The 23,949-nt window shown below is 31.9% G+C and overlaps 1 protein-coding gene across 1 annotated transcript; it reads right to left on the bottom strand.

The window, feature by feature from the left end:
• Window positions 1-412: 412 nt before the first annotated feature.
• Window positions 413-21,016, bottom strand: LOC149132687 (protocadherin beta-15-like). The gene has a single exon (XM_089363241.1). It carries the CDS (start codon window positions 20,953-20,955, stop codon window positions 18,532-18,534), a length of 2,424 nt encoding a protein of 807 aa, XP_089219367.1. The 5' UTR covers window positions 20,956-21,016; the 3' UTR covers window positions 413-18,531.
• Between the last annotated feature and the right edge of the window lie 2,933 nt (window positions 21,017-23,949).

Genomic DNA, 23,949 nt, shown 5'->3' with positions numbered 1-23,949 from the left:
GGGTTCAATCCCACTTCATTGCACATTGAATAAGTGTCTTCTACTATAGCCATAGGCCAACCAATGTCCTATGTGTGAATTATGCAAATGAAAACTATGTGGAAGCTTCTCATATGTATATCAATATGTGTGTGTATATCTTTATGTCAATGTTTGTTTCTTCACTCCCATCATATGACAATCAGTGTTGGTTTGTTTACATCCCCATAATTTAGCAGTTCAATAAAAAGAAAAAGCAAACAAACAATAAAATGAATACCAAAATCCTTCAAAGTAGTGCCCCTGTGACCGAAACAAGTGAAAGATAAATGATAAAAGAAATAAGATATGAAGGATGGATGCAAGGAAAGATTACAAAATGAAATCTCCAAAACTTGCATATGTCAATTCTCCCTCAACCACATTTTAATTATTATTCTAATGTATTCTTGGTGCTTATAATGTATAATATCGATCTTAAGCATTATTCCCCTTAAATTTGAAATTTGTAACATTTTTGTATATATTTTCATTCTTTTGCCAATATTAACTAAAATGAGATATTTGAATGAGGTAAGATAAAATTGGCTGAAATCTATGGTCTAATATAATTATCAACCAATTATATTTGAATTGTTGAAGAAATCTATAGGATCTGGAGATAAACCACATAATTTTTAACAAAATGTGAATTTTTCTATGACAGAATGATGGCAGAATGGATGGTACAGATAATTTATCTTCCATCTTGATGAAGCAGAAGAGGCTGAGATGTGTGTATTTTATGAAATATTCAAAGCTTACAGTAGTCTAGGTGTTTAGGTCAGAGCTTAATGGACAAAAGATCAGAAGTTCACATATTGTTCCCAGTGCTACATTACTTTGTTGAGTTATAAATATATTTACTACTAACAAAGTGCAAACATGTCTGTGTGGCTGAGCTGCTTACTTTGCAACCACATGGTTTTAAGTTCAGTTCCATTGCACTGCACCTTAGACAAGTGCCTTCTACCGTAGCCTTAGGTTGACCAATACCATGTGAATAATTAGAGTAAATGGAAACTGAGGGGAAGCCTGTCATACATATGCATGTGTATGTATCTTTGTGTTTGTATTTGTTCCTTGTCACTGCTTGAAAACTGGTGTTGGTGTGTCTATGTCCTCATCGTTTAGCAATTCAGCAAAAGAGACTACTAAAATAAGTATCAGGCTTACAAAATATAAGTCCTGGGGTTGATTTGTTTGACTAAACCCATCAAGCTAGTGCTCCTGTGTAGCTGCAGTCCAATGAATGAAATGAGTAAAAGAAAATAATGATAATTAGCTCAGTTCTTATAATTTTGAATAGATGTAATGATGAATATCCCCAATATATAAAATACATGCCAACATTAAGAAAGTGGGTTTATCTTGAAAGTTAATGGATGTCCATTGAAGTAAAAGAGCAAAAAATTGTACAGGGGTATAGTAACTTTTGTTCTGTGATGTCTGACTTAGATGATTGGTTGAAGAGACTGAAATGACTGGTTAAGATGGCTAACTTAACTTGCATGAAGAAAGAAAAAGAAAAAAACTCTTATGCAATCTAACTGCAGTTAGAAGAAGTGATGGATGGAATTAATAGACAGACATTAATGTCCATTTTGTGACACAATGAATCCAAAGATTCACTTTGTAAATAATAATATTTAACATTATTATCTAGATGCAGGCATGGCTGTGTGGTTAAGAAGTTTGTTTCTAAACCACATAGTTTCAGATTCAGTCCCACTATGTGGCACCTTGGGCAAGTGTTCTCTACTATAGGCCCAAACCAACCAAAGCCTTGTGAGTGGATATAGTAGATGGAAACTAAAGGCAGACCATATCATGTCAGACAAAATGCTTAGCAGCATTTCTTTTGGCTCTTTATGTTCTGAATTCAAATGCTGTCAATTCTGCTTTTCATCCTTTTGGCTCAATAAAATAAGGTAAAAATCAATTAGTTGGAGTGATGTAATTAACTATTCCACTTAACTCAAAATTGTTGGCTTTCTGCCAAAATTTAGAACAATTATTATTATTACTACTACTACTGCTACTTTCATTTCTGTTTCCCCACTCCATTTATTTTTGCAGCTATATGGTTTGTCATAAAATTGGCTTTAATTCTTTAGCAGAGTCTGAAGATGTTAGGATATGAAGAAAATATATGAAATGACACAAGATTACAGAATACAGTTTCCTGGGAGAGATGGACAAAAGGAGGAAAGAATGTAATGTAAAAAGTGACATTTGGATGAAAATAAATGTTTACAAATTAAGAAAAAGAATTGACCAAAGTCAAAAGGACAAAAGAATGTTGAAGTAAAAAAAATATCTGAAATCAAAGGTCATAACTGACCAAGACACAAAGGCCATGTATGACCTAGACACAAACATCAAGAAACTTCTGAGTTACCAAAGCAAAAACTTTAGGAAGATTAAATGAGTAATAAAAGGAGTTAAGAGAGATCTGAAACTAGTCAGGTTAGTAAATTGTTGAGTTATTATTTGAATAGCCAATGGTTTTGTATCTGATAGCTGGTACTTTAGATGTGTTTCTGGCAAAACCACAACACACTTTTTCTTATATAGCCCTAATATGACTCTTATTGTACAAACCCTAAAAAAATAAGCAGTGACTGTCTTTTAGTTTTGTATTCAGTGTTTTAATGTTTATAGTGATTTGTGTGTCTTTCTATAATTTGATTTGAGAGAGATTTGGCTGGTATATCTAGCAGGTAGAGTGGTATACCTAGCATATAGAGGCTACATCATTGTATCTTTTACATGTTGTTATGTGGACTCAGACCCATTATGATCAAGCAGACTTGTAAGGAAAAGTGTTCCAGCCGTGATCATCTCATTTTTATTTGTTTTATAGTGATGCCATTATCGAATTAACCAACAATATTTATAGACTACTAGAAATGGCAGCAGCAAAGCAGCTATTCCACTGTAGTTCTTAAACTTCTATCTCTAGAAGGAGATATAGTCTTTAGTAATGACCCAATAACCTAGTGACACCAGCTCTCTAAGATTTGGCTGGAGAATAAATCTTTTGCTGCCACGACTTTCCAGCTAGATCAGTGTGTTATTTCCTGCAAAAGAGTGGTCTGAAAAACAGACATCAAGAGAGCCACCAAGGAAATACAAAGTAGCTGAAAGCACCTCAAAGTGACTGTGGTTGACAAGAGATTAAATTTGGAACCCTTATTCTAGCAAAGACTAATTCAGTCCTTACTGCCCCACTCAGGTAAAACGTACAGGCCATTTGGAGTAAATTTGCTTGTGACTTGCTAATGATACAGAAGAGCTTCTGACATTGCAGTGCAATGCAATGCTTGCAATATCTCTGAGTAACTCCTGCACTTTCTGTATAGTACAAAGTATCTTTGATGTTTATTTCACCTGTACTTTGCTATGTAAAATTTGGATGCTCTCTTTAACATACTTCAGGTATGGCCAAGTAGTGGATAGAGGACATTTAATGAAATTAAAACTGTGAGTGGGAGGAAACAGCACAAAAGCTGCTTACAAAATATATGTTAGGGTAATACATAAAAAGAACAAACTAAACACAAAAATGTTTACTTGTTAACCCAAAGTTCATTTTATTTGAAGCCAAATAGAGATTTGAAATGAATCAGATAGAAAAGACAGAACACAAAAATGCTAACTAATTAACCCAGAGTGTACTTTATTTGAATTCAAATACAGACTTGAAATTAAATTAGATAAAAACTTGTTTGAGTTATCAATTGAATGTAAAGAAGAGTAAGTCATTGATAGATAAGATAAAGCATGGTTTTTACATCATGTAGATTTTAAACTGGCTTCATCTTGGATCAAGCCACTTTTATTTTTAATGGTAGCAAGAATAATGGTGATTGTTATCAATACAATGCTAGGTGTGATAAGGAAAGTAGTAGTGATGCTAGCAGAGGTGAAAATAGTAGTGATATGATATAGATAGGATAGTAAATATGATTTTGTAAAGTAAAAATTTGAATAAAAACACATTAAATGCATGAGAACAGATAAGATGTACTGCTGCAGTGTATCAGAATAATTGCTTTTATGAAATTACAATATCAATGACAATCGCATCATATCAATGAAGAAAAAAATTCAGTTGCAAAAGTTTGCAATTGTCCAATAGGAAAAGCAATTCAACCAATGCTTTGTTTGCATTTTGTTTCCATAGAATTTTATGTTATTCATTCTTGCAATTTTCAAATATTTTAGCCAATATACACGATATTTTATTTTTGTTTTTGTTTTGTTTGTTTTTTTTCCCGCTACCGACAACCAATTGGGTTATATCTGTAACAAACCATTCAAATATTTTCAGATAATTATTTTTTAATAAAATAGTTTATTTTAGTCTCTCACAAAAATATTTGCAGTTTGAAGGCTTTTTTTATGACTAGAATTGAAAATTGATTAGCTGGTTGGAATTAGTTGTTTGTGTGATTTCGAAATTTTTTTCCCTTTATTTTTAATTTCAGTTGTAAAACTAACAAACAAACAAACAAACAAAAATGATTAAATATGGAGTTGTTGTTTTTTTAAATGTCAATATTAGTAATTACTGTTTCATGTTAAATGTTAGAAATGCCAAGTGCAGTCTACCATATCATTACCACTTCCTTGTAAGTGCTTAATTCTCATCAGATTCATGACAGTAGGAACCACATATTATTGAATTTTACTTTCCAATTCATTCATACGGTGTCCAGCAGGCATTGCTCAATGTAACAAGCATAACCAAAGGACAGACATTACTACGATTTGAAGCAGAACCCATGCAATTACTAAGAATGACTGCAAGCATTGATCATCAAGAGCATTAGTTCATGCAATGCAGTATTATAAATAACCATTTGCCAGAGGTATCAAAGCAAACTGGTTCAAACTCAGTTACAATGCAGATGACATCTGTATGAACAATTGATCTGTTTCAAACAAAGTTCTCCATCAACACATGAAATATTCAGTATGTTTATGCTCTGTGTGTGTGTGTGTGTGTGTGTAAGAGAGAGAAGAGAAAGGAGAACAACTGGGAAGAGTTGCATACACAAATGCATTAGTTTGTGTTGTTAAAATATTAGAGACATTATTTGATCATCATCACAACCACTACCACCACTACCACCAGCATCAATTGTTGTCATCATCATCACTGTTGCTGCCCCATTCACCATCATTGTCATCATCCACACCATCAGCAGCAGCAGCAAGTGCATTATTGTCCTCATTTTTATGTCCACTTTTTTTCCATGCTGGCATGGGTTGGACGAGACTTACTGAGATAGTATTATATACTAGATACCCTTCCTGTCACCGACCTTTGTTTTACAATAAAAATATTTCCAAATTTCATGCAAACTGCCAAGTGAGATTTTTTTGTTTATGGAGGAAAACAAACATAGATATCCATACTACTAACTGATCAGTGTCAATACAGACACATGCACATACACCCCCTCATACATATATCCTCAACAGCTTTCTGTCTAGTTTCAATCAATCAATTCCACTCACATGGCATGGCCTGAGGCTATAGTAAACAACACGTGTTATACACTGAGACAGAATCTAAAATCATATGGTTGTGAAGCAAACTTCTTAACTATACAGCCATACCTCCTCCCATAATGATTCAGCAAATTTAGTGGTAAGCAGATGTTACACAAATGTGAAATAAATTTGGGTTCTATAGCTATGGAATTTTTGTGCTCAAATATAGACTGAGCATGATATGCTACAATAATTCATCTAACTTCAGTTTTTCTTTTAAAGAGGTTGTTGGTTTTATGAGATAATGGGATTAATCCACAAAAAAGTATGACACAAATAATTTGTTTAGGGATTAATTATGAAGAATTAATTATTGATGACAAAATTCAACATGATGAGTTAATAAAAAAGAGTAACCAAATCGTTAAGATTCGTGTTCAAGAGTGACGGTATAAAGTTGTTGAGTTAAGCAGATTTTCATCCATTAAAACATGTGATGATTGCAGCATTTTAATCACTAAGCTATTATTCTATAAAATAAACCAAAAAAATAGCCATCAACAGGTGAACAACTCTATTAACTACATGATATCAATAAAAAATGGTTTTAGAGAAAGGCATATCTTTTTTGATGGTATTAGTGAAGTAAATGAAGTATCAATAGTTGGGAATTGAACCTGCAACACAAATTCAGTTCTTTAAGAATCTTGTCTGTCACCTGTGCTGATAATTTCAAATACTGATTTATTTCTTTGCTATAAGGTAAATTTTGAAAAAGAGGATTACACTCAAAATAAAGCTTAATATATTATTGTATTATAATGAAGGAGACTGAACCAACAAGGAAGCTTCTATGTGGTCATTTAACTTGCTAGAAATGACAATTAAATTACCCTCAGTTCACACCCTACTGTCTCAAAAAATGGACACATTTGATGTTTTCTAATTTAGGAAAAAAAGCTTACATTTTTTTTTTCTTTTTTTTTTGTGTGAGGAAGTTAGTTGATGACAGCAACTCCAGTAATTGAGTGGTATTTATTTTATTTACACTAGAGAGAAACAGCAAAGTTAACCTTGTGGGATTCGAAGTGATACATTAAATAAAGCAGTCTTAAAGAAATCATTCATAGAATGATCTTGACTGGAACACCTTTGCTCATTAGTCTATCAAATCAAGTCTAACCTGGGGTTAAATGGCAATAACAAAAATAAAAGGATAGAAATTAAAGGAAATCAAACAACTTAACTAAAGTTAACTACAATATCTATACCCAAAGTTAACTATAATATCTACACCCTAAAGTTAACTATAATATCTATACCCAAACAACATTTTCTTTTTCATTTAATTTTTATTTACAAAAATATGCAGATCCACTGTAAGAGGTATAATATTTCCATGGCTGTTAAAAATGAGTGCAAATACATTTATTGTCTGGAATATTGGAAAACTGAAATAGAATCAAATATCAAATAGAATCAAAAATAAATTAATTGATGACTCAAACAAATTTTTCAGTTGCATGATGATGATGATGATTGTGTTAGTCATTGTAGCCATTATAAAATATGTCATCATCGTTTAGCCTTTGTATTCCATGCTGGAATGGGTTGGACTGTCCAATAGGATCCACCTAGCCTGAAAGTTGTATTGCTTTATAGAGTCTGCTTTGGCAAGGTTTCTACAGCTGGTTGCTCTTCCTTACTCCAGTCACTTTACAGAATGTACTGAGTATTTGATTTTTTACCAAAGTGCCAGCACAAGTAACTTGCAAGACAAGAGTCCATCCCTCAGTGTGGGTGCAATATTGAGAGAGGTGGCATTGGGCCAGGTATAGAAAGGCTAAAGGAGTAGGAAAGAGAGACAGGAACATGGTGTCATGTTATAGAGGACAAGCAGGGATAAGGTAAATGCATGGGTACAGTAGGAAAGGGAGAAAAGATGGTGGAGACAAGGTATGAAGACGTACCCTCATGGCTCAAGAAGGAAGATCGGGGGCAAAGAAATGAGGATAGCTGTGTGAATAGGTAGAGGGGATGAGGTTGAGGTGTGGGGAGAGACAAAAGATGCAGTGACAGAGACAAAAGTCAGGTGTACATAGGAGTAAATACAGTAAGTTACAAAAAGAGGTGTCAGTGGCAGAGATGAGTGGGGTTTCAGGGGAAATGGACTTCAGTGGACGTATATTGTGGTAAGGGGTGATGCTGAGAGTGTAGGGTTGGTGGCAAGGAAAGGGTCCTTTATATCTTTTAGATAAACAACAAAAGAATTTAGTAAATAGTTAACATAGAAATATTATTACAAAATATAAATATAAATTATTATAAAATCTAACTGTATGTGTGAGTGCATAATAATTACAATGATTCTATAATAATTCTTTCTAATTTTAACATATGGCATGCAATTTTGAGGGAGGGGAAATCAATTGCATTGATCCCAGCACTTGGCTGATACCTATTTTATCAACTCCAAAAAGATGAAGGCAAAGTCGACCTCAGCAGCAGAATTTGAACTTAGAGTATAAAAAAGGAACCAGAAGAAATACTGCTAAGCATCTTGTCTGACACATTAGTGATTCGGCTTGTTCACCAACTTCACAATAACTCCTTAATAATACAATTGTTTTAATTCCAACACACGATTTAAAATCAAATCCATTACTAAACAACTGTAACTCAAGAATTATTTCATTCCTTTCATTTTTTTTTTTTAATACAGCAAGTATCAGAGATGATCCAGACATGCTTCACCCTAATTCTCAGTGGTAGCATAACCTCAGTATAAATTGCAGAGATTTTAGTAAACAGATCACTCAGCAAATATACTGACATGTATATTTGTTGGCATAGAGATGGAGATTTGTTTAAAGATTAAGCAATTCCGAGACAACATCTGCATGATAAATAATCGTTAAATGACTTTGATCATATTTAATGCTTGGGAGGGACATGGTGTGCTCTCATCTACAATTTCATACCAGTCTCATGATTATAAAAATAATATGGACTGCTAATCAGGTATTACATAGGATTCATAATATATTTTTAGATGTAGCTACTTCACCAAATTCATCTCAAAAGCTATTGAACATTTAACAGCATTAATCCTCCAGCATGGATTGAATGTTGCTTAAAATAAACATTGAATCTCATTTGTAAATGTTCAACTGTATAGAGCATGCATAAAAAGTGTGATGCTGCATGGTAATGAGATATAGATAGCAAATGCAGAAGATCTATCAAGACAAAAGAGAAAAGATAGTGTGGTGACAGTGATGGTAGCAGTGGCGGCAATAGTAGCAGTGGCGGCAATAGTAGCAGTGGTAGTGATAGCGATGATGGTGGTGGTGGTGGTGGTGGTGATGAGGAGGAGGAGGGGGAGGAGGGTAGTAGTATTTCGGCAGTGGGCGATGATGACAACGATGATGCATATTAATGCTGCCCTAATGTTAGATAAGCTCCTTGCAATGTTAACAACCCTAGTCCTTGTCTGTAGTAGTAAATAAAACACACAATCAGAACACACAAACATACACACACACACATCTCAAAGCAATAAACACACAACACACTATTTAATCTGCATTTGCCCAGTATACAGTTGTATTCTATTATGTGTATGTTAATGTAAACAATATTTAGCCTTGTTGAGAAGATTGCTTTGAGTTAAAACCCAAATTCCCAAATTGATACAAAACAGGTGATTGACAACAGGATTGTCACAATTTCAATTCTCTTTACCTTCACATCAGCACCTGTATAACTGAGTCACATGCTCTTTCTCAAAGCAATCCATATATCAAGATTAAGTATATTTATGTGGTAAGAAGTTTACTTCCCAACCATGTGGTCTCAGGTTTAGTCCCACCTCATGGTATCTTGGGCAAATGTCTCCGAGAAGAGCCCTGGGCTGACCAAAGCTCTGTGAGTGGATTTGATCTTGAACTAATCCTTCTGGGTCTCCATCACTGCTCGCATTTTCTCTTTCAGTTACTAATCTTAAACAGTTTAAACTGATCATTAGCTTCAGTAATTTCTCTCATCCACTTCTTCTCTTCCTCTTTGCACAGTCCATCTTCTTCTGACTGATGACTAGAAAAATAGTTCTAAAACCTCAGGTTTTAATAAATGTCTTCATCTAATGAATATATTTCAAATCATTAAAAAATAATGAGATCATTAATCTTTTATATTTTCATTGAGATTCAGATTCTTTTGTTTAAATTTTATTTTATATTTTATTTTACATTTGTCTTATCAAATCAAAACTATCTTCTGTTTTTAGACTTTTATTTTTAGTTTCCCCCACGCCTCTACCAAAATAGAAAGAATTATATTATTTTGCAATAACTTAAATTTTGTTTCCTCGATCAACTTTTCACCTACACTAACTCTTGAAGTTTCAAATTTTAAGATGTATCTTTATTTGGTAAGTTTTCAGTGGAGTGTTGGAAAGATCTTTTTTCCATATTCCATGTTTGATATTCTTACTCACCATAAGCAAATCGGAATTTAGTACTGAATCTGCTCAGAACATAATGATTCACAATTTTCCTAATGAAGGCAGGGAATTTATTTTCTATTCACAAAGCAACCATCTATCAGTAATATATGGCTGCTTCTTTACCTGGAGATATTTCTAATTATAACTGACACATTTTCAATCATTTCAACACAACCAATTTGGTGGGGTTGTTAGAGTGATTGAGGATAGACTGTCTCATGTTATTTGTCCTGATCCTATGTGCTCAGAGTTCAAATTGCACCAAGGTCAAATCCATCTTTCATTCTTTCCAAGTCAACAAAAAGTGGTGATTTAGAATGGTGGATTAACAAAACTTGACTGGATGTCTTGTGGTCTTTGTTTTAATCCTTCATATTCTGAGTTCAAATCCCACTGTGGTTTGCTTGGGTGGTAGACTTAAACTTTGTCTAGTTTTACACTACCTCCTGACATCTTAAATGACATCAATGGAGTCCATTCTGTTGCAAGGAATCAGACCAGGTCTCTGGTTTGAAGATAATTTCTTTTCTTCCTCTACCATTCTCTTGTGGAAAAGGTTATGACCATAGGCACTACCTTCTTACCTGACTAAAAGTTAAAAAATAGTATAAAAAAGCCCAAAATGTTCTGCCTGTTTTATGTTTAAACTAGCCAGATCTCTCACACTTACCTGGCAATATCATTCAAATCATAAACAATCACATCAGAGAAATCTCAAAGCTACAAGACAATGCATGATTAATTCAAAAGCATGTGAATGAGTATGCATTACATTTGACAGGGTAATCTGAATGCCAAAAGGTTAAGGAAAGAACATAGAAGATATACGAAGTCAATGATAAATACTATGTTTAAGAAATACAAATATAGCTTTTTTTCTTTCATTAAAGTACAATCTCAGCTATAGCTTCTACAGACATACACACTCATAACTTAATGTTGAGGTAGAACTGATACAGTATTTGTCAAGGCCAAACCTTTGAAATACTGGTGCTATCCACCCGAAGGGCATTCACACAGTTCCTCTCAATTCAGTTTTACTCACAAGGTTTAGGACTGTGGTTCTGAACCATTTTTTGCTTATGGATCCCTTTGATTCCTATTTTACTCTACTGGACCCTCATAACCATTCGATGTTTAAAAGATCCTATTATATCCTTTATAATTAAGTATTATCAAGAATTGTATAAAAGATTGTTAAAATAATTTGTGTATTGTAGAAGTATGACCAATTTATTGCACAAAATTTTTAACAACAAGATTTTGTATAGACCACCAAAGTCCATATGGACCCTGGTTGAGAACTTCTGGTTTAGAGAATTGTGAAGTTATTGTAGACACTTGCGTAAGCTGTTACTCAGCGGAATTGAACCAGAATCCTTGTGATGGTAAAGCAAACCTTCCTAACCATTCAGTCATACTGCATCTACTGACTGTATCAAATTTACCTATTCACAGTGAGAAACTACACATCACCTGTCAATTATCATTACACCAAATTGATGGAGTCCTGAATCAAAGAACTTCTGCAACTTTTGGAACTCTCATAACCTTTTATCACTTTCATAACTTGAATTTATCTCTAGTTCCAGCTGCTGTGACTAACTGGTTGAAGTCATCTTTTGATGAAAAGAAGTCATCACACTACTAAGACATTTTGCACTCAATACAATGATATCTAGAGACCTCTTTCGTTTTTTGCATATATTGATGAAATAGATGTTAACTTGAAGCATGTTACAGTATTAAAATGCACAAACAACATTAAGCTGTACCTTGAAAGAAAAAGAACAGATCCTATGTGCTATAGATCTTTCCACCAATTTGACCTTGATACATTGGTGCAATAGTTTGCTGACTGATAACTCATGCTGGCTGCAAACAAGTGCACCTCTAGATATTTGAGGAAGAAAACCCCAGAATTTACCAACTTCCTTCACAATACACCTATAAGAAGAATGCTAGTGAATGTGACCTACGGATTATTGCCAACAATGATCTGTATTAGATGAATCACATTTCTAAAATAATCAAAAAGTTTGAAGATGTTTATATATCATTCAGTAAGGTGTATGTCAGCTGCTCAACAGTTATCTATTAAAAGCTGTATATGGCTACGATATGTCCACATTGACAGCTTGCATCTCCAGTCTGGAATGCCTTTCTTGTCCAAAATATTGATGTACTTGAAGCTGTCCAGAAACATGCAACTAGCTGAATATTCTTCAACAGTCACTTGCTATATCTTGGACCATATCTCTAGGTATCAACACATTAAAGCTTTAATGTATAATAGCTACTTGGGAGAAACCCACATGGTTGTCTACCATCTTTCAAACAGCAGCTTAAACCACCATTTTGAATCCAATATCTCTACCACCTTTGGACATGCTTATAAAATAAAATTTTAAAAAGTGCAAAAAGAAAGGAAGAAAAAGTGCAGCACTTAGTACTTTTAGAAACATTTTCTCTTACTCAGAATTGTTGAAGCATGGAATAAACTACTTGAATCAGTTGTTAGTTCTCAAGACAATGTATCCTTAAAAAATTTGATGCGTCCCAAAATTAGGTAATCCTATTCCTGATCTATGCACTTATTCCACTTTATGGCTCTTTTAACATTCACTTTCTGTTTTGTGTTTTATGCTGTGTACTATGCATGTATGTACTTTTGGCTATCATTTCTCTTTCTTCATTTGACCATTGTTACTTTGTGTCCTATTTTTTTTAGCTTTCCAATAAGTTGTAGTACACCAAAGCACCACATACAATAAGCTCTGCTACTGTCTTTTTAACTTCTTCATTTCTCATAGCATAACAATCATTACCACACAGTATTACACTTTTTAATACTGGTATCCTTGAGTAGTAAGTTTAATATGAAGACTGATATCTATTGCTATCGACATCAGTGGAGTAAATATACCTTCTAGTAATATTGAACTGTTGCCTAAATATTGGTGGCTTCACTAACAATATTAATCCTATCAGAAAATTAGCACATTATCTGCAAATTTTAAATGATTTTAATATTGCAACATACACTTTACATACACACAGAAACATGCACACATACACACAATGCAAACAGACACACACACACACATACACAGAAAAGACACACTCACCACATCAGTAGTAGTTCCTCCCTAAACACATCCTATTAGCCAATCAAAGACTCTTTTTTTATACTGTCTAATTTTTTTTCTAAAATGACTCAGGTTTTCAGCTACACCAATATAAAAATGTTGGTGCTACTTTCTCCTTTCTTACATACTTGTGCTTCTGTGTATAATAGCTTACATCTATAAACTCATGCATAACATACATACACACACGACTCGCACAACTTACACACACGACTCGCACAGCTTACACACACATATGCACATTACATATATAAGCCACACACATAAGGCAATTAGAGACCCTCTACATTGTTATTTGATCTACTACAAATAGCTGTAAACACATTTTACTATAACAATAATGAAAAGATACAATTATCCAATCTCTGCACTGCTTGGAATTAGTCTTAGGGATTAGGTCCAGTTATGGAACCTTTCAGAGTTTTACCTTTCATTCATGGTAAGGCACATTTTGCGAGCCTATGACTTTGTACATAATCTACTAGATTATGGTTAGTGCCATAAGTAAAAAGGTTAAATGTGCAATGCCAAAAAAAAACTGTGTACCCAGATTTGATTTATAACCCACAGTTGCTCACCCCATCATCTTCAGACACAAATACAAAAGATGAAATGAAAATATGTTTTTCTCAGGATCAGTATTTGAGGAGTTTTCAGTATAAATTTACTTGGTACTGATATTATGATTTCTGCCCAATGAAGAAGCCTCCATTTAATCACTTAAATTTCAAGAAATAGAGACCAAATTTCTCTCAAATCACACCTTAATATCTTAAAAAGGAATGCATTGGAGAAAGTGGTTCTTTACAGTGCTGTCTTAAGGTATGGGCCCACTGGGCAAACACCAGGGGTCACCATGGATTTAAAGACCCGGTTCTAATCTATGGAAAGTTGTGGTTGTGTATTTAAGGCTTCCACTGCTCTGCTTTCTCCAGGGGATTATAAAGCTGTTAACATATCCCTATTTGTGCAGACATTATACATAATAATATGGACAGGTTGACCAAATCTGGAACATCTTTGGTAATAGATTTGATTGCCCAGAATTCACCTGTGGTGGAACAACAACAACATTGATTCTACGAGTTAAAAAATTAGATAAAACTGCATTATATAAAATCTAATAGAATCAATGATTAATAATGTTTTTTATGGTGAATCAAAACCGAACAAAATGGCAAGCTGACTAGGATGCATGAGCAAGTTACTCAGAACTCATCTTTTGAAGAGAGAAAAACTAACTTAGAAACTAGTTGCAAACATGATAATGGAGGAAAGAGTAAGAATACAAAAATAAATAAACAGCAAAATCAATAATCTCATGACCAAATGAAAAACATAACTGAAAAATATTTTTTATTAATATTTTTATCATTTAAAAAAATGTTCAAAGCCTTATTGAATGAAAATTTAGATAATAAGGTAAATATTAATGCATTTTGTTATGGTCAGAGAGCAGATAAAACACTGTAGAGTGGCACTCCTCTGCAAAAAGAACACTGCCAATCAATCAAGTGCAGTGGAGTATAAGAGATTCAGTACTCTGGAGCAGCTGAAAATGCTGTGATTTGATTGGTCAGTTTATTAAGTCTTTTAGTATCTTCTAGAACAAGCTAAGGATACTTGCTACTTGTTTAAATATGCTGTAATGTCACTGGAATGAAACTGCTGAACTTCTGAACTTTTAGAGACAGAGTAAACTGTAGCAGACTTATAGCCTTGTTGTAGTCCAGTATCAGAGAGAATACTGAAAATAAGACAACAATAAAAATACTGAGAGGCTATACTAGAATGTGCTGGAGAGACCAGTAATCATTATAAGATGAAATTTCCACAGTCCAACATCTATATTCTTTTATTTTATCACTGGTTTTAGTCATTGGACTGCAGCTATGCTTTTAAGGATTTTGACCAATTACACCATTCCCTGGAGTGTGTCAGATACTTATTCTATTGATCTCATATGAGATCAATAAAATAAGTACTAGACACTCTACAGGAAATGATATAATTGGCTAATAAAATACTATTTTTATGTTAAGGGTTTTCATGCAGGCAGGAAATTATTGATTTCTTATTTATCTATTTATTGATCAAGGTGAGATCAATAAAATGATGCAGAGTCAACTGGTCATAAAGAGAGGAAGCTGAAATATACTAAAATAACCCCCAAGGTATTTTTTAACTCACTAGTTTCTCCAGCTTTTAGTAATAAATACATATTATGGGCTTCTGCACAGTTTCTATCTATAAAAATTTCACTACCTAGGCTTAGGTCAATCTGAGGTTTTAGAAGTCACTTGCTTGAAGCACCAAGCACTGGGATCAAATATAATCCATCTGAACCATATAGTAGCAAAGCAAACTTCTCAGTCACACCATACCATATAACACTTTAAAACTTCTAACTTGTAGCATTAGGCAAAACATGTTAACCATTTGAGATTTTCTTACAGTTATTGTCGTTATTCCTTTTCTTTTTTTTTTCTTCATAAATAATGCTGACAACCACTACATATTCTAAGATATCTCTCTTAACTTAGTTTCTTTCCAACTTTCTCTGCAACATTCTAATACTTCTTCAGTACAACTCATGAATCAAGACAAATGTCCAAAGATTTTTCATGGATTTCAATTTTTAGCTACACTTCTAAAATTTTAACCTTTCGTTCAAGAAACTATTTTAACTGTTAATATACTATCGGGGTCAAATTTCTTTTCTCCCCACTGCATATACAAACTTATACAAGCTCATGACATTCATGATCTTGTATTTCTAGTTTGATTTGAAATGAAATCATGCAAGATATTTTGACAATCAGATATTCTGAGTTCAGCATTTAACTAAATAATTATGTTACAACCTAATTTTGTTTACTTATTTGGAAACAAATTATAAAGTAAAATGTTAAACCAACCAGACAAAAAGTCTGAAAAAATTTTGAAAGTCAATTTTATGCCAAATCAATAAAGTTTTTTTTTTATCATTTCTACATATAATTGATAAATTAGATTATATTGATTTAATAAAATAGATTTATGAAATTAATAATATAGGTTTGAGCATGATCAATGAGCACTGACATTTATTTTAAATCAAAAAAAAGTATTGGGTACATTTTGAGAGAACTACAAGCTTATACAAAAGTCATTATTTGCTTCTATTATCCAAGAGTTAAAGAAGAATATTTATAAAACTACCCTTCTAGTCAACAAGCATACTATTATGGAACTGATCAAGCCCAGACAAAGTCAGAAGAGAAGTTAAGTTAAAAGTTTTCACTAATCAAAGTTAATTTTCAGAGATTCCTGAAATAGCATGGAGCATATAGATATTTAAGTCCAAAATCATACAAACTGTAACAGTAAATAATATCAAAATATTTTTCTTTAAATAATTGTAATAATTTTACTATGAATGCTCCATATTTGCCTTAATAGTTTCATTTGCAATATTTGTTTTAAAAATACAATTACAAAGCACAAATAGCATATTTTTCACTTTCCATTTTTTTCTGCCCATACTGTTTTTGTATTAAATTTATAATAATACTGTTTTTGTATTAAATTTATAAAACATCCATCATATTTGATGGCATATATAAGATGCACTCCTTTCAAAAAAAAAAGTCTCAAAAATTCATCCCAGGTCCTATATGTACAAAATTGTTTAAATTTTACATGGTTGAATACACTACAAACATGTTTTCTTTAATATGCACTACTGAAGTTGGGTACATCTAATATAGCCATGTGTCTTTTATGCCATCAAATATGGTAAATATTTTTATACTTTTAAAACACCTAATACATATTCAAGTTCATACAAAAAAGAAAACAGTAAAAAAGTAAATCAAAAATATCCACATTGTTTCATAGGAAAACAAGAAATGAATTCTTGAAAATGCCTTATCGTATAATGAAGAAAGATCTTATGAATTGCATTCTTGTGGTATTACTTGCCAATTTCTTTTCAAATTCCCAGTTTTAGATAAAATTGAAAGAAGTAATAATCTAAGCATTTTCATTTTAAATAGTTGACTGGATCTCACTCCTTCACTCATCTGTACTGAAGACTACAGTCTCCTTGTTTACAGTGAATTTAGTTGACCCACTTAGAATTAAATACATTACTAGGAACAGAATATAGCACAGGTAATAGAATACAGACTATATGGCTTAGAGTGAGCTCTTCATCACTCCATAGTCTCAGTTAGTTACAACTGTTATAATTATTTATTGATATGAGAATAAAACTGAATACCTGATATTACTTGCAATGTTTTCAAAAAAAAAGTGTGACATTTTTGTCAGAGAGATCTAGTAAACTTATCTCATGTTCAAATGATTTATGACCATTATTAGGAGATTATGTTTTTTTTTATTTTCATGATATATATTTTGAGGAAATTTAATCTTTAGTAGTCCTTTTTGTAACCAGTGATATCGTTATAAAAACATATGTATTTTGCAGGATATTGCTGAAAAGCTAGGGACAAGAAATCAATGATGAACTCCTCTGGACACCCCCAACATGGATATGCTTGGGTTGGTTAGCCAACAAGAGTCTTCATTATGAGATGTTGTGTTGTTGATCCTCCAAATGCTGCAGGGGATCTTGATATAAGATGAATTGAAACAAATCCAAACAAGCTCAACCAGTTGATGAGTCTATATGATAGTACAGTAGGATATAACATAGTGACATATCATGACATTTGTAATATAGTGAGTAAAAATTTCAATTAACTGAATTATTCATGCAGTCAGTGGACAAAACCTACCCCCAAGATATTTTGAATCCAAAAACAGCAAGGAAGATTTTTCTGTTAGGAGTGGATCGTGTCATTAAAACCAACTGGTGAAGGCAACAGGTATGTTTCAGTCTTATAAAAACCAGTTCTTATTACAGTTCTAATTAGAACTGTAATGCATACTCAGTTGGCATAATTTACAAATGATTAATACATATGCATAATTAGAAGCAATGTAATGATGCTGGTTATGAATATCAAAACATGGCTGATTAAAAAATAACCCAGGTGTGTTCTGTATACTAAATACACAAATACACATATGGTCACATATGCAGTATAAAAAACTGAAAAACTCAGGGTGTTATTTTATAATACTTGTACATTTTTGCTGACAAAGAGTCATAGATAAAAGTAAATCTAAGTTTAATAAGATTCAACTATTTTTCTTTGGAATTTTTTTTTTTTTTGCCAAGAAAATTTAACTTCAATTTTTACTTCAAATATTCAATGTTTATTATGAATAAAAATAAAGATGCTTAAATATTAACTAAAACAGTTTTACATAGCAACGAAACATAAACGAATTCCATAAACTTTAATGACTCACCTGAAGAGATTCCTGTATGACATTCTGTGGTTGTATTCCTGATACTGGACCTTTCCACTCATGACTAGATTCATATTTTGAATGAGGATCTCTTCGAAGCAAGAGAGTTGGACCATTTCTCTGATTGCTTGCATAGGATTCAACTGTAACAGGCATATCATCATGAGATATTTGTTCAGAGTTGTATTCAGAGAGAGCATTTTCTCCCAAGTAGTTGTTAGAGTCATCAACTCGACAACTATATTGGACATCTCTTTGGTTATTCTTACGAAGAATACATACAGTAATTGAAACTACAATAGCAACAGAAACTATAACTGCTGCTACTACTATAATAATCATCAAATTAATATGTATTCTATTGTCTGTTTCTGTGTCTTCAGCTGTGTACATTATCGCTGTTGTATTGCTAACAGTTAGTGCCAAAGACAGTATAGTTGTTGCGGATAAAATTGGTGTACCACCATCTTTGACGGCTAATTTTAAAACATAAGATCCAGCATCATTTTGATAAACTGGGCGAGAAAAAGACAAAACTCCTGTATAAGGATTGACTGTAAATAACTGCTTGTCATTACCTCTATATACTTCATATCTGAGGAATGCATTTACATGTCTGTCTCTGTCTGAGGCTCTTAGTGTTGTGATGTCGGTATTCATTTGTGGTTGGTAATGGATTTCTAAATTGAAAGGGTTAACACTTGGAAATGTGAAATAAGGAGCATTGTCATTTTTATCCATAACTTTAACAATCACATTTGCTGTGTTGTTAAGAGATGGTGTACCATTATCTTTGACTAAAACTTTGAACTTGTAGACATCTTGTTGCTCTCTATCCAAAGATTGTGTTGCTGAAATGAATCCAAAGTCAGAAATGACAAAAGGAAGAATATTATAATTCTGATTAAATAAAGAAAAACTCAGTTGCCCACCAGGTCCCAAATCTTCATCTGTAGCATTAACAAAGCCAACAGGAAAATTTTGCTCTTCATTTTCATATGTTAAAAATTGGAATGTATCTTTTGTAAATTGAGGCTGTATGTCGTTGACATCTTTCACTTGGATGGAAAACTTTCTTTCAGTTCTTAAAGGGGGAGATCCTTTGTCTTCACAAATTATTGTGCTTTCAATATAGCTTTCAGTTTCTCTGTTGATTAAATTCTTCACAACAATTTTGTATTTGTTTTTTCCAAGGCTTCTTAGCTGAAGTTTTTCATGCTGAAGGTCACATGATACTTCACTGTTTCTACCAATATCTTCATCGGTGACTTTAACAAATGCAATGAATCCTCCAACTTTGATTGCTTCAGACACCATTGCATTATTTTCTTTAGAGCGAGAAATAAAGTTCATGTCTATGACAGGGGCATTGTTCTGTTGGTTGATGACATAGACTAGAACAATGGCAGTGGAACTCAAAGGAGGATTTCCTCCATCAGTAGCTTCAACGAACAACTTATATACCTTTTTGGCTCTTGCTGGAAGTTTTTGAAGCAAAAATATTTCACCACTTTTTTTGTGTACTTTGAAATACATTTTATGATTACTTGAAGTTTTTGAACCAAATTTAAAGAAAACTTTACCATTTATGCCTGAATCTACATCTGTTGCTGAAACACGGATGATTGCAGTGCCTTTAAAATAACCATCATTTATTGACACGTTATAAACATTCTGTGAAAATACAGGAGAGTTGTCATTTTCATCTGTAACAGATATCAGAACATTCAAGCTTCCTTGCAGTGGAGGTGAACCTCCATCTTTAGCGATCACTTCTACTGTATAGCTATCCTTTATTTCTCGATCAAGTTTCTGCTGCAAAAAAATTCCCAGTTTTGCAGTTCCATCAATCTTCTTAATAACAGACAGAGCAAATAAATTACTAAGGTTTTCATTTAAGTGATATGTGATTTGGGAGTTCTGAGCTCCAACATCAATATCAATAGCATTTGGAATTGATTTTATGGTACCTCTTCCATCTGTTTCAGAAAAGTAAAGATTATTGGCATCAACTGGAAATTCTGGTCGATTATCATTGACATCTTCTATAATAATTTTTAACTCCAATATCTTAACAAAAGACAATTTATTTTGTACTGCAACATCCACCATTTTGAAACATTCAGTGTTATATTTACACAGAGATTCAGCATCAAGTTTCTGAGCAGTATAAAGCTTCCCTGTTTTGGTAATATTAAACAACTGAGGTGTAGAAGAAATTTCCTGCTGGAGTTGACTAAACCAAAGGACAGTTTGTTGTGAACCTTGTGCTGAATTACTTCTCAAAATGTTTGTATCAAAAGCAATGTCACCAATAAAAATTCCAGGACGCTGATTTTCTTTTATATTGTAGATCCAGTCTACGCAGTCTGAGACATTCAGAATAAACAGCAAATATAATATTTTTAGCATATTTCCCTTTAGAATTTGTCTGGCTGATTTAATATGTTTGCATCTAGAAATATAAAGAAAGGAAGAAGAAAAAACAATTTCATTTTAATCTTAATTTGAAACTGTATTTTGAAATGATAAAAATATAGCAAAAATGAAGCTGTATGAAAAGATTATGTCTATTAAAAAATATTCCTTCTACTTTACCTCATTTAATAGCAATAAGATTTTCCATCATATTTCTAAATTTCTCTGAAACAATGTTCAGCAACTGTAATTTAGCTTTTAATAATAATAATAATAGTAATAATAATAATGATGATGATGATGGTGTTGAAGATGATGATAATGATGAACACAATAACAATAACAACAGCACTGTTATTACTACTAATACCACCACCACTGATAATGATAATAATAATAATAATAATAATAATAATAATAATGATGATGATAACAGCAACAACAATAATAAATGTTTATAGAAAATAAACATTTTCCCTCCACCTAAATAGATACATTAAAATTGAACAAAATGATTTCATAAACAACTGAATGTATTTTGAATGTATAAAATTTAATTATTCACGAGAAGGAATTCTTCAGTATACATACATATATACATACATGTGTGTGTGTGTGTGTGTGTGTGTGTGTAAGTGTAAGCACTATATTACAGACGAAAATAACTGCATATATGAAAGCAATATTTATTTACAGCATTTGAAATGATGTTACGTAAAAGGGGTAAAAATAAAACAAACAGATGGATGGACATTTTATTCATCAACCTACTTATTTTTGTTCATTATAGACATTACCATTGCATCAGCAAGTTTCCCTGCTTTTCAAATAAAGAATAAATGAACCAAAATATTTCAAAGAACAGATGCAATTTTTCTGTGAGAAATTGGCAAGAGGTATAGAACAATGGAATGGTGATAATAAGAATAATATGAACGAGAATGAGACCATCAAGATTAATGTCATTGCTACTACTGCTTCTTCTAATAGTAATGATAATGATAATGGGATCAAAATGGTAGTAGTAGTAGTGGTAGGAGTAGTAGTAGTAGTAGTAGTTGTTGTTGTAGTGGTGGCAGTGGCGATGGTGGTGGTGGTTTAGAATGAAGTTTCTATTGTAAAGATTTACCAGGTAAATTATAGCATTACTGAAAAGAAAACAATCTTGCTAAGTTATTATGGAAATATTGAAGTAATGCAAAAACAAGTTGCACAGAAAAATGATGTTTTTATTGGAATTTCATTTAGAAGATTGGTTCACAGATGGAAGCACAATTTCACGAATATATTAAAATGCTGATGGAGCAACTAAAAGTGATTTATGTGTGTGTGTATGAGTCTATATATATATATGTGTGTGGGTGTATACATATATACAGACACATATGTGTACACTAATATATATCTAATATATGTATATATCAACATTTATACATATATATATCATCATCATCTTCATTGTATGTATGTATTCATAAATATATATATATATATATATATATATATATATATATATATATATATATATATATATATATATTGGGTTGTCCGGAAAGTGCGTGCCGATTTTTAAAGGAAAGAAAAAGGTCAATAAATACTTGCCATTACATTTTTAATCAACCAAATATGGACCATTTTGTTGCACAATGCCTCTCCATCTTTCCTTTAACTTGAAAATACCCTCTTCCCAGAATTGAGGTGGTTTCATGGCAAATAAGTCAAAAGGTAAGCTATTATAAATTGACATGAACTTTCCAGACACATATATATATGTATCCATAAATATATATTCATATACATATAGTGTGTAGGCTGGGGGGTTTAGTTGCTGTGTGTAGTGTGTGAAGAGTGTGTGTGAAGTTGTGGAGGTTGGTGTGTGATAGTGTTAGTGTGGTGAGATAGTAGATAGATAGTGAGTATGTTAGGTGAGTGTGTGTGTTAGAGTGTGAGTGAGAAAGGTGAGTGATTGTGAGTGTTTAAGAGTGAGTGTGAGTGGTTTGATTGAGTGTGATGAGTTGTGTGTGTGAGTGTGTGTTTGTGTGTTGTGTGTTCAGGTGTTTGTGTGTGTGTGTGTGTGTATGTGTGTGAGTGTGTGTGTGTGTGGTGTGTGTAGTGTGTTTGAGTCGTGTTTGTGTGTGTGTGTGTGATTGTGTGTGGTGTTTGAGTGTTTGTGTGTCGTGTGTGTGTGTGTGTGTGTTTGTGGTGTAGTGTGTGTGTGTGTGTGAGTGTGTGTTGAGTGTGTTTGTGAGTGTGTGTGTGTGTGTAGTGTTAGTGTGTGTTTGTGTGTGTGTGTGTGTGTGTGCTTGTGTTTGTGTGTTTGTTTGAATGATAACTATGATATATAATATATATATATATATATATATAATTTATATAGATATATATATAAATTATAAAGAATATATATATATATAGTATATATTTATATGAGGTATATAGATATTTATATATATATCTAGATAATATTAATTATATATATTAATATCTAGATTTTATAGTATATATTAATATAGTATATATATATAGATATATATTAATATAAATATATATATATATATATATATATAATTATATATATATATATATAGTATATAGTATAAAATATATATATATATATAATATATATATATAAATATAATATATAGATACTATTTATATATATATATATATATTATCTATATATATATATATATTATTTTTAAATATATATATATTTATATATTATAAATTATAGATAATTATATATATTATATTATATATATATATATATATATATATATATATATATATATATAATATATGATAAATATATATATATATATTATATATATTATTATATATATATATATATATATATATATATATAATATATTATATATATATAATATATTATATATATATTATTATATATAATAGATAATAAATATTATAAATATATATATTTATATATATATATATATAATATATATAAATATATATATATATTAT

The sequence above is a fragment of the Octopus bimaculoides genome, chromosome 14, assembly GCF_046866305.1.
Source record: "Octopus bimaculoides isolate indiv1 chromosome 14, ASM4686630v1, whole genome shotgun sequence".
NCBI classification, from domain to species: Eukaryota; Metazoa; Mollusca; class Cephalopoda; order Octopoda; family Octopodidae; genus Octopus; species Octopus bimaculoides.
The sequence above is the reverse complement of the archived record's forward strand: the minus strand, read 5'-3'. Positions and strand labels throughout refer to the sequence as shown.

What these genes read in the sequence shown, in the direction of transcription:
- LOC149132687 (XM_089363241.1), bottom strand. Translation starts at nt 20,955, where the DNA reads ATGCTAAAAATATTATATTTGCTGTTTATTCTGAATGTCTCAGACTGC.